The sequence below is a fragment of the Sardina pilchardus genome, chromosome 8 (genome assembly GCF_963854185.1).
Source record: "Sardina pilchardus chromosome 8, fSarPil1.1, whole genome shotgun sequence".
Lineage (NCBI taxonomy): Eukaryota > Metazoa > Chordata > Actinopteri > Clupeiformes > Clupeidae > Sardina > Sardina pilchardus.
The window spans coordinates 14442324-14455202 of NC_085001.1; the positions used below are offsets into that span (position 1 = coordinate 14442324).

At 43.9% G+C, this 12879-nt stretch overlaps 1 protein-coding gene across 5 annotated transcripts in view; it reads right to left on the minus strand.

Annotated features, from left to right (window-relative positions):
• Positions 1 to 12551, minus strand: part of zgc:63587 (uncharacterized protein LOC393431 homolog) — a 28854-nt gene extending 16303 nt beyond the window's left edge. For 3 of the 5 annotated variants that reach the window (XM_062542856.1, XM_062542857.1, XM_062542858.1), the window contains exons 1-7: positions 12455 to 12536; positions 7840 to 7934; positions 7520 to 7619; positions 7168 to 7254; positions 4825 to 4948; positions 2352 to 2486; positions 1969 to 2086 (exon numbers count right to left, since the gene is read on the minus strand). In XM_062542856.1, coding sequence (XP_062398840.1) covers positions 1969 to 2086; positions 2352 to 2486; positions 4825 to 4948; positions 7168 to 7254; positions 7520 to 7619; positions 7840 to 7917 — 642 coding nt within the window. In that variant the 5' untranslated portion in view covers positions 7918 to 7934; positions 12455 to 12536. Of the gene's footprint in view, positions 1 to 1968; positions 2087 to 2351; positions 2487 to 4824; positions 4949 to 7167; positions 7255 to 7519; positions 7620 to 7839; positions 7935 to 12454 lie in introns of all 5 variants that reach the window. The other 2 variants (XM_062542855.1, XM_062542859.1) reach the window with 2 other exon arrangements.
• Between the last annotated feature and the right edge of the window lie 328 nt (positions 12552 to 12879).

Sequence of the window (12879 nt, forward strand, 5' to 3'; positions counted from 1 at the left end):
ACACACACACACACACACACACACACACACACACACACACACACACACACACACACACACACACACACACACACACACACACACACACACACAATGGGTCATTTATCAGAATGAGGAATAGGGTGGCCAAACGTCACATTAATCCACGGATGCTTCCGTATTCAGGGCCTGATTTTTGAGGTCTTGACCTCTTTCCAAAACATATGCTCTTGTCACCCATATTTGAACAGCAATGATTAATTCTGAGGCCATTGTGAGGACAAGCCTCATTTGTCACACCATGTCATCCATATACCTCCAAATCCGTCTGAAATATCCCAGTCATCTCATCAACACTAAACACAAATGGACTTGGGCCACCACCTCATAGCCGGAAACAAACTTCTAAGTCTCAACTTCTACTTTCACTGAGATACATGGTCATTGACAAAATGAGTCTGTGTGTATGTGTGTGTGTGTGTGTGTGTGTGTGTGTGTGTGTGTGTGTGTGTGTGTGTGTGTGTGTGTGTGTGTGTGTTGCATGGGTTCTTCCTTTGCACTGACTATTTCAGGATTGTTAAACCATTAAAACGCATGTAAGGATGCTAATGAAAATAGGTCTCCTTTTGTGCTTTGTTTAGAGTAGCTAAAAGGCCTAACAACCGGACAGACTAAAAATAAGGCCATTTAGCGATTGACTGTTGTCATGGTGACATGTGGTACAGGGTGAATAATTAGCACCCAAAATATCCTTCGAGCAATTAGCCAAACAGGAAGTAGCTGCCATTAGTAAGATTACCCAGCATCCTAATTCAGCCTGTGTGTGTAGGTAGTATGGGTGTGCGCATATGCATGTGTGTGTGACGTGTGTGTGTGTGTGTGTGTGTGTGTGACTGTGTGTGTGTGTGTGTGTGTGTGTGTGTGTGTGTGTGTGTGTGTGTGTGTGTGCACACGTGCGCGCGCGTGTGTGTGTGTGTGCGCGCGTGTATGTGTGTGTGTATGTGTGTATACATATACGTGCGCGTGACAGTATATACATGTGCGCACGTGTGAAGAAGAAGGACAAATCATTCTAATAGAATAGGATCAGGGTTGCAGTATTACAGAAACATCTGATACATAAACACACACACAGCTCTGAAGTCAAGATCAAATAGGGAATCTGTGAGAGGCCAACAAAGTCATCCAAAAGATATTTGAGAGGCAGGATGTCCTATTTATACTATCCCATTATTTCACTCTCACACACACAGAGAGAGACAGACAGACACACTCACACACACACAATATTGTATAAAGGGACTCAGAAAGCTTTTCTCAAAACAATACATTCATTCACACGCACACTTTTTATCTAAGATAAGAACAACATCTAAGATGGAATCTCCCATGTATGTATACGTGTATGTGTACGTACACGTGACTACATCTCTGTATCTTGAAGCATACTGGTGTCTTTGTTAATGGAATTGCATTTACGTACATTTACAGAATACACAAAGTTATATCCACATAGCACTAATAAGCCACTCTGCCAAAACTGGCTAAATAACGGTGTTTTCTGGCCAAATGCTAATAGTCCCAGCCTAACAGTGTGTGCGTGCGTGTGTGTGTGTCAAATCAGGATTTGGATTCCTTTCAGTGGCTTGGCCTGGTTCTGTAACCCAAACATCCATCTGTTGGACTGAACAGCCCTCGGCCAAGGCTGATATCTCTGAGGAGCCACTTCACATTCAAGACTGCATGTCTGTGGCTCCTCTTCTCCTGTGACACACTACTACTGAAATTGAGCTTAATGTTGTTTTTCCTGAAGCACTTACAATGGCGTCAACAGAGGCAATGGTTTCGATATCAATACAAGACACCAAGATGGGCTGTTAAGTGCCGGAGCTCTGATGTGTTTACAAGATACGAGGAGGGAGTGTATGCATGGGAATGTGTGTGTGTGTGTGTGTGTGTGTGTGTGTGTGTGCACACACATGTGCTCACCCTTCTCTTAAGACGATCCCTCTCTTTCAAAGTTAGTGTGTCCGCTTTGGCGATGACTGGCACAATGTTGACCTTACTGTGTATGGCCTTCATAAACTCAACATCCAATGGCTTCAATCTGCACAAGACACACACAAGAAACATCATAAGAGACTTGGTAATTCAATAATAAAGTCAATGTGCTTTCATTCAAGCACTGTGTGTGTGTGAGAGAGAGACAGAGAGAGTGTGAGTGTGAGTGTGAGTGTGAGTGTGAGTGTGAGTGTGAGTGTGAGTGTGAGTGTGAGTGTGAGTGTGAGTGTGAGTGTGAGTGTGAGTGTGAGCGTGAGCGTGAGCGTGAGCGTGAGCGTGAGCGTGAGCGTGAGCGTGAGTGTGTGTTTTACCCGTGTCCAAACGGAGAGATGAAGTAGAAGCAGCAGTGGACTCTGTTGTCCACGATGTGTCTGCGGTTCAGGCCACTCTCATCATGCAGGTAGCGCTCAAACTGGTTATCAATGTACTGGATGATGGTCTTAAAACTGAAAGAGAGTCACACATAATCACACTATATACAATCCCTGACCAGTCTTACAAGTCGCTTATCTAAGTTGCAGGAGCAACAAATAATAACTTGACTTAGTAGTAGTTGACCTGACCAATTGTAATCACTGACTGGGCTGGCCAATCCTGGAGCAGCACCTTTGATACCGTGAAGGAAATTCAGTCTCTGCTTTTAACCCAATTTAACCGAATTAGTGAACACACACAGCACACAGTGAACACACAGTGAGGTGAATTACACACTAACCCACAGAGCATTGAGCTGCCTGCCCAACCAGCGGCGCTCGGGGAGCAGTGATGAGTTAGGTGCCTTGCTCAAGGGCACTTCAGCCATGGAGTGGTCGAGATTCGAACCGGCAACCCTCCTAGGTTACAAGCTCGAAGCCTTAACCTGTAGGCCATGGCTGCCCAAGTTTGCACTTCACATGAAGGTTTTGGAGTGCTGGAGTTATTTTTACACACACCTGGGAATGTGTTAACTACAGTATTTGTCACAGGTGAAGCTCTAATCTGTAATTGGTTGAATCATTTAAAGACACATCAAGACTTTAGTCCAAACTAAATCTTTCTGTTCTAATTAAATGATTTTTTTTTTATTTTGGTATAATAAGCATAATCCAGAGGCCTTTGCCTTTCATATAAGTCATTTTTGATTCCAATTGATCACAAGTGATCCAATTGATCACTTGACTACAAGTCAAGTTATTATATACACAACAAGAAAGAAGAAACAGCGAGATGCAGAGAAAACAATATTAAAGCTCTTGTTGTTCCATGGGTGAATAAAATGGTAGGTACAACAGACCCAGACAACTGCATTTTCGCCTATAGCTTCAAGGGAACTATAATAGGCTAACTGGTCCTCCAGTAAATTATAAATGAGGTAGCCTTGTTGGCATGTTCCTTTAATAACCACATAAAGGTTAGCCAAGAAATCTAGACGGCCCTAGCGGCAGCAAATGTAATTTGGCTGGCGGGGCAGTCTAGCTACACTCCATTGAGCTTAGGAGCTGAGAAAACAAGAAACGGACGGGCAATCACAGCATGTATAGAGTCGGTGGGCGGGCTTAACATAATGGTGACTGACATGCAACCAGAAGTTGCGACGGTGGTAACGCATCAAGCTATTTGAAAACAAGAAGATGATTCGTTTAGCGTTATCCTATTGTGTGGAGAGGGAAGGTTATGCATCCTGCTACTTGAAAACAAGACGATGATTCGTTTAGCGTTATCCTATTGCGGAGAGGGAATTTGAAAGACAACTGTTTATCCCACCCCTCCGATTGAGGCCTGCCTACGGTGAGTTCCCAGACCCTACATCTTGATGTGAGTCTGGCTGGTCAGGCTACATAAAGGTAGCCTACATAAGGCAGAGAACATGTCAGCTGTTTAAGCTAGAGCTGCACCAGCATATGAGCCTAACATCAGTAGGCCTATCACCCCAATAAAAGCCTTGTTGATGTAGGAGATGATTTTTTAAATACGTCTATTTAGTCATCTTTAGCCTGTCTGTTATATTACTAGCTAAATGGTGTGTTTCATAGCTAGGACTGGAAGATTTGAAAAAGGATGAGGTATTTTTTCATAATGATAATAAAATCCCCTGCCACTTAAGGGTATAATTAACAACATAACCAAAGTAAACACACAAATTTGGTATCGGTATCGGCATTGGTTATCTGCCAACTGGTTATTTTAAACCACGTAACAGCACGGTCTCACAACCGGCGCATCCCTAGTATAAACACATATGCTGAGTTCACTTAAAGTAGCACACTGCTCGAGTCACGTAAGTTCATCTCAGGAGGGACGTGTGGTAGGACTGGGGTTTCTGGGGTGTGACAAGGGAGCTCAGGTAACCGTGGAAACAACGGGCCTCAGGAGGGCACCGTTTTTCATTTGTCGTTGATTTCATGCAGAGATTTCCATTTCCACTGGGCTACTGCAAACAGGACACGCTCGGCATTCCTTACACACACACACACACACACACACACTGATATCACACTCCACAATCCATAAACAACGCTGTGATGTCAACAGCTCAAAGAATACGCACACACTGACAAAGATATGAAACATAGTGACAAAGTTAGGCACATAAAATATCACTGCAGTGACATTTGTCACACACACACACACACACACACACACACACACACACACACACACACACACACACACACACACACACACACACACACACACACACACACACACACACACACACACACACACACACACACACACACACACACACACACACACACACACACACACACACACACACACACACACACACACACTTTGCCTCACCAGTCCTGGCTGTTGATTGCGTCTCCATATCCAGGAGTGTCCACGACAGTGAGCCGCAGTTTCACACCGCGCTCCTCAATCTCCACCGTTGACGCCTCGATCTGCACTGTGCGCTCAATCTTCTCTGAGGACACCACAAACACACCATACAACTCAATCACATACAATATCAATTGTAGGTATTGACTCATGCACACTCCATACTATCAGTGTACAAACTAACTCCAGAACTCCCTGTTCAATATGGAAAACTGTGATAGTATAAAGAACACACATATGAATATACTGTTCACTCTCTCAGTACCATTCATACTTGTACCCGATATTCATTTCTTACAGTCTGCACAAAATTAAATTAACATTTATAAAACATATCATAATGGAGTGTGTGTGTGTGTGTGTGTGTGTGTGTGTGTGTGTGTGTGTGTGTGTGTGTGTGTGTGTGTGTGTGTGTGTGTGTGTGTGTGCCATCCTTGCATATGTTGCATTCATTTTTGTACAGTATAGTTAACCATGTGGCAAGCCTATGGTTACTCTTGCTTGGTACTAGAACACAAAATCCCTTCAGTCCCTGGTAGTGTTTGCGTCCCCATATTAGTCGTCAAGAGGATAAAGTGTTCTTTACTTCAAGCCGGGCGTTCTGGATAACGCTGCTGTGAATACAAATACACACTGAAACGGAACCCCCTGTAGCCAGCCGGTTCTTTTCATCTGTACTTATAGGACATTGGCTGCTATTAAGCCCCTTAGAAACAAAAACACACCCTGACCTATACCATACACCTGAGGCCCGTGTAAGCAGGATATTCAGCGAAAAAGTCTAAGAAAGTATTCACTGCCAAAAATGGAACAATTCCAATGTTTCATACAGTTAAAGTACTTCAATGTTGTTTTTCTTTTCCTTTTTTGTAGGGGGGGGGGGGGCACTTCTATACCATAAATAATTTCTCTGATGTCATATTGCGTAATCCAATCCTCTACGTGCTTCCAGACGTAGTAAGCATGGCGGATTTGGGGCTAAATACATTTGCCTTTGATATCTGTTTCTTTTGGCCACTGGCCACCACCTATGGAATGTTTGTCATCTTCAGCCTTTTGCACCGAGATTAAATGTTCTTCTTGGGCAGAAAACCTCTATAGCATCGGGGTGTCTGTGGGAGTTGTTTTCACCATGTCCATACACTGTATAGAACAGTCATAATCATCCATCCACCATCCACCAGACAAAACTGTTTTGGAGTAAAAGGTCTGGGCTTAATTCAGGCAACTAGATTGAGATGGATGTCAGTCTCCTGTTAATGTTTTCTGTTAGGGGTTAAATAGCTTGAGTGAGAAACCAATGTCTCCAAACCCCATCTGAGCTCAAACTCCAAGAATTTAAGACTGACAAAACAAGAGAAACCATTTCAAGACTGACTTCTTCTCAAATCACTCTGGATTTGCTCTTAGTAGCTATAAACAATATGAGGTACTGTGGGTATCAAAGGTGGGAAAATCAGTCTTAGAGTCAGAAGTAACATCACAATCAGCCAACTTTGGTTTGATAGGGCGTTGCTTAGAAAAAGAAAAATGTCCCCTAACTTTAGTCACAAAATCACGTTAATAAGTTCACTTTTACTGTTACTTTAATAAGTTAACTTTAACTATTACTTTAATAAGTAATGTTATTCCTCATAAACCTGTGGGGAAGTGGAGGGGATGGTGAGTGGAGGATTCAGGCTGGATCAAGAGCAGGTCCTCTCCCACGGGGACCCACCTAAGCCAGGTCATTCCCAGGATGCTTGCCTGAGCTACTGAGCTCATCCGTGTGTGTGTGTGTGTGTGTGTGTGTGTGTCTCCAGAGCTCATCTGCGTGTTTGTGTGTGTCTGTGTCCAAAGCTCATCTCTGTGTGTGTGTGTGTGTGTGTGTGTGTGTGTGTGTGTGTGTGTGTGTGTGTGTGTGTGTGTGTGTGTGTGTGTGTGTCCAGAGCTCATCTATTTGAGTCATGTCGGTCTCCCCCAGGGCTCTTTTTACCTCAGCCAATAACCTGCAGTCTGCATTATATTACAGGGGAGCTCAGCAAGGTCATTACAAGGGACCAGCAGTCTGAGACCCCACTGGACTGAGTGTGTGTGTGTGTGTGTGTGTGTGTGTGTGTGTGTGTGTGCAACAAGTAATAAGAAGTCAGTAACAGAGTACAAGACAAACTATTAGATAAGAATTGCTGACTGAATGTGCCGGTGTGTGTGCTAGCATATCCATGTGATTGAATAAGAAAACGAAAGTGTTTTCGAAAGGCAGTGAATGTGTGTGTGTGTGTGTGTGTGTGTGTGTGTGTGTGTGTGTGTGTGTGTGTGTGTTACCTGCAGCTCCAGGTATGTAGCGCTCGGGGTAAAGGTCGGTCAGAAACAGGCTGTTGATCAGAGTCGATTTACCCAAACCAGACTCCCCTAAACCACACACACACACACACACCAGGAAAACACATATGAATTTAAACAGTGCTAGAATGACTACATATTGGTGTGTGTGTGTGTGTGTGTGTGTGTGAGTGAGAGAGAGAGAGAGAGAGAGAGAGAGAGAGAGAGAGAGAGAGAGAGAGAGAGAGAGAGAGAGAGAGAGAGAGAGAGAGAGACAGAAGTGAGAGAGAGAAAGAAGACTGAGGGGGGCTGTGTGTGTATGCGGTTGCTTGTGTCTGTAACATTGGTGACTCACCTACAACCATGAGAGTGAACTCGAAACCCTTCTTCACTGATTTCCTGTGCACTTGATTGGGTAGGTTAGCAAAGCCCACATAGCCTGCCGCCTCTGTGAACTATTACACACACAAACACACACACAAACATATCAAATATAGACCCCCCAAGGCTTTCGGCATACATGAAGAACACAACTACATGATGAATGGTTTAATCAGGAGAATAATGTACAGACTGATGGATGAGTGGTCGTCGCTCTAGTGAAGTGCGGACGGACTCTTCCATCAGGTGAGTGTGTGTGTGTGTGTGTGTGTGCTTGCTCTTTAGTTGTCCTGCCTGAGATGGTGGAGCAGCGTTGTACTCCTCCATCAGCTCCGCAGGCCTCACCTTTCCCTTCTCTCCAGACTGAGACATGGCCACTACTGAGAGTCCTGCAGTAAGAGACACAGACAGAGAGACGCACACACACAGACACACACACAGACACACACACACACACACACACACACACACACACACACACACGCACAATCATCATCATCATCATTAATATTCATAACACACACACGATCATGATCATCACAAATATTCATTATACACACAGACACACACTTATTAGGATCAATAAGCAAAGCAACCAAATTGGAGAGAAATACATCACATTAGAAGGAAAAATTAAACACTGCCATCTCCATATTTGTATACTACCTATTACCTACTGTACAGCAGGAACGTATGGCTCTAGGATCACACAGTCTGACAGGGTCAATCCTAAAAGACCATCGTGGCAAGCAGACAAAAAAAATCATGCAATCTGACCCAGCCCAGGGACCGGAACACACTGATGGTGAAGAAAAAGAGGGAAGAATGACATCTTTCCAGTGGGGGCATGTTCTAATCACAGAGGGCCCATCTACAAAGGCACACAAACTTGAAGATGTATTCAAGTGTCAAAACACACTCCCCCAGAACTAGACAGAAGAGCCCAGCACGATACCTCATTTCACTGATAAATGCACACATACATTCACAGACAGATCTAACAACGCTTTCTAAACCTTCCACTCTTAGTATAAACAGAGAACTAATGACAATATTGGCACCAATGATGAATGTAACCTTCATCAAGAATGTAAGTGTGTGCGTGTGTGTGTGTGTGTATGGGTCTTTCTCTCTGCCAACAAAATGCCTCTGACAGCACAGATAACACTGATATCCACCCAGCCTTTACAGTAAAGTCAGTTTTGAACTGAAAGCAAACACTTAATGTAAGCCAACCAAGTATTACTCATACTCATAACATACGCACAATCTCAAATATCAACGAAAACATTGACGCGTATCACAAGCCCACATTCTCTCCCCCCTCCCTGCCCACGTTCTCGGCCATGGGTCCCCTGCCTCGACGAGGGATGGGGGACCCCGTGTCTACGTCAGGGGACATGTGGCTGAGCTTCTTGGCCCTGAACTGACACCCAACACTCACTCCTGAGCCAATTTACAGTGGGTACAATATGGTAAACTGCAGTGTATTTCTAAGAGATGCGTACAATATGCTAAACTGCAGTGCATTTCTAAGAAATGTTGTGAGATGCGTGACTTTACACTAAGTGCCGAGTGATGCTGTAACGACTTGTGCTAAACCGGACAGGTCATTAGCGATAAGCACTGTGTGTGTGTGTGTATGTGTGCATGTGTGTGTGTGTCCAGAAAACACACATCTAAGAGGCAAAATGTTCAATCTGTGTTTCATCAGCTCTGCTGAAGAACAATGCTGTTTATCATTGATTTTCCTGAAGGCTTTCCTATGAGTCTCTCTCTCTCTCGCTCTCTCTCTCTTCCACTACACACAAACAGTACAGAGGGACGAACAGAGTCACCACTCTCTCTCTCTCACACACACACACACACCGGAAGATCACAGAAAAACACACAGTTAGGAAAACAACCAGACCTTGAATAAAACTACAGTTGATTCTGTACCCAGGGCCCGGGACAGCCACCCACAGAAGTGCTGCAACCATGTCGGGAAAACAGCAAGTGGTAGATTCATTTAACGGATCCATTATGGGCCCTATAATCGCCATGGTAATTACAGAAAACCCCACGCCAGGCAAGACTATCAGAACACTAGACTCAAGCTTCCATGCTGATTCCTAAGTAACCACTCACACACACACACACACACCACACACACACACACACACACACACACACACACACACACACACACACACACACACACACACACACACACACACACACACACACACACACACACACACACACACACACACACACACACACACACACACACACACACACACACACACACACACACACACACACAGGTAGACCCTGTCCAGTTTAAGCCTTTTGTGGCATAAGAAATGCCTTTGGAGTAATCCTACCCCCTCCACATTCATAAACAATAGCTTAAACTGAGAAATTTTAATATCTGCCGTAAGGGGGTTTAAACAGTGTTTGATTCTAATCCAAATTCCTCTACTGGCTGCTTTATACTAGGTGACCTATCGTGACACGATAGAGTTCACAAATACACAGAGAGAGAGAGAGAGAGAGAGAGAGAGATGTTGACGTTTAAACCCCCTTCTTAAAAAAGATTCTGCATTGCCCTTACCCCACGTACCCACACACCACATATCACTAGGCAAACAACAGACTACTAACTGCCCACAGACCTTTGTCTATGAGAGAGAGAGAGAGAGCACGCACACGTGTGTGAGAGAGAGATAGAGAGATGACAAGAAATAAGCACACACACACACCCCCCTTCCATTTTCGTGTGCTCTTATGACATGTTGATGGTGAATCTCACTCTAAACACTACACCCTTGGCAGTTAACCTCTTCTGTATGCATGCCTCAGCTCATTACCAAAAGAAACATCTCTCTTTCCTTCTCGCTCACTTCCGTTGCTTGTTTTTGCTCTCGCTCTCCTCTCTACTGTCTCCCATCCACACATTCACTAAAACAAAGTGGAAATAACCAAAACACTCAATGGATGGAATCATTTTCAACCGGTGGGAAAGACACTGAGGTCCTGTTTAAATACACACAAACACTCTCTCTCACTCACTTAGAACTACTCACTCAGAAAGCACTCAATCAAAAAAACGAACAAAAGAATAAACATGTTTCTTTTTAAATGCATATTTCAGTGTGTATGCTTATGATGGTATGAGTAATTGGCAAATGAGTCCACTTAGAATATGAATTGTACAATTATTTTTTTAACTAAAAATATCAATATTTGGTGGCTGGCAGCGAGTCGATATAACATACACAAAACTTTTATCCAAACAAACAGACACACACAAGCAGAATGAGAAAGAGAGAGAGAAAAAATACCTGATGAATTACCTTGTCACAAGGTGGCAAATACCATAACACACACAGCCACATACTCTGTCAGACACACACACACACACACACACACACACACACACACACACACACACACACACACACACACACACACACACACACACACACACACACACACACACACACACACACACACACACACACACACACACACTGTGATGGATGCTTTGACAGTTCTCTTCACACATTCTCGTTGACGGTGGTTTAGAGGACAGGAAGTATCTGAGATCACACAGAGGTCACCGGTCACTCGCAGTTCCTCCTCACCTTACTTTTTCTTCTTCTCTTTTGGTTCCTCACATCCATATTCAATTTGTCTTGCTTCATATTTCTCCATCCCCATCTCTATCTCTGCCTACCTTTTGCTTCCTAGTAGGCCTACCTATCCCAGTTAAGCAGGTAAGAAAGACACCAAATGTATACAAACCACAATGCACAACTCAGGCCCTCTGGTAGAGCCTTGCCTCTTTGCTCAGGCAGCACTGGATTCATAATAGGCCTAGCTGACGGGCCTCTTGGGTGGCCTGTCTCCACTGTAAAGCATTTAAACTGCATGACCTGGAGATAACCTCTGGCCTTCCTGAAGCCCTGACCAAAGCATCTGACCACTATTGTAGTCTTGACAGGCCTAGGGCCGATTGCATCTTAGAGTGTTTCCGAGGAAAACTGTTATGTTTCTTTTTCTATGTCATCTTTCTTTCTGTGGCGCAACTGGTCTGTGGCCAAAAGATAGGTCTGAAAAGAATGCGCCAAGGCAACATTGAATGCTGGCCTATTGCCATATCGCGACTATTGTCCCTCACAACAAAAATGATTAAATCTCTTATGAAACATTGTGTCAACGTGTATTCTGCCAAATGTGGTTGTGTTAGAGCTCACATTTGAACTACTTCACTGAGCATTTGCTGTTTGATATGTCAATTCCCATAGTCTGTTCCAGGAATTCCTTTGAGGGTCATCCATAACAGCTGTTTCAAACGGAGACTGGGGTTTTCGCTGTCTGCTGTGTGAGACGAGTAGCTACAGTTCATTTTAAGAGGCTAACTGGAAATAAGGCATAGGCTGATCTTATGTATTAAATAGGCTATGATTACTTCATATCGACAACCAATTTTTATACATGCTGATCGAGGCATTTCAACAATTACATAGGACTATAAAGATGATCGCCTATATATTGGCGAATGTCTGATGTCAAACTGCCAAAACATCCCCGCCCTGTTTGGAAAAAATAGCCTAGTTAAGTCAGTCAGGGACGACACTGATCGAACTTTTGAAATAATACAACAACTTTAAAGTAATTACCCCGCGCGGGTTTGGTACGTTTACTTGCGATCGTGCCCGAGCATAACTGTGGGCTACTTTGTTTTTTACTTTAGCGACACAAATGTAACCATTCTGTGATCGGCTACTTTTGTGATCAGTGTCTCTTTCACACTTCATAGCATGTAGCGTGAAGTTTCAATTCGGATTCTGTAAAACAAATTGCCGCTGCGAATAAGAACCCAACAATAACGCGATTCTTCTGCAGCAGTGGTCCTTACCTCTGCTTAATAAGCGATGTAACTCAAACGATGAAGTTTTATCCTCACTTTAGTTCACCCCGCCGCCACAGGCCAATCCTGGGAATCCGGAAACTTGTCCAATGAATTCCGCCCTTATCCCACAATTCTCATTTCTGCTGTCGGGCGGGGCGTCTGTGGGGCCAACGGCCATTGTGGCTCTTGAAGGAGCTTTCCAGTCGTACTGACACAAGGATCATTTTGAGTCAAGATGGCTGCCCAGGCCATCAGCTTCAACATATGTCTGCAGTCTCTGCAACAGGCATGTCTACACACGCTCCCGGTCACCAAATTCCTAAAAGTTTTTTTTAAAAAGAGTAGGCCTACGCTACGCTAGAAAAACAATGTTTCTTTACGCTGTCACAGGGAATAGCCTATTTGTCTTTGAAAATATATGTCTTCTATAT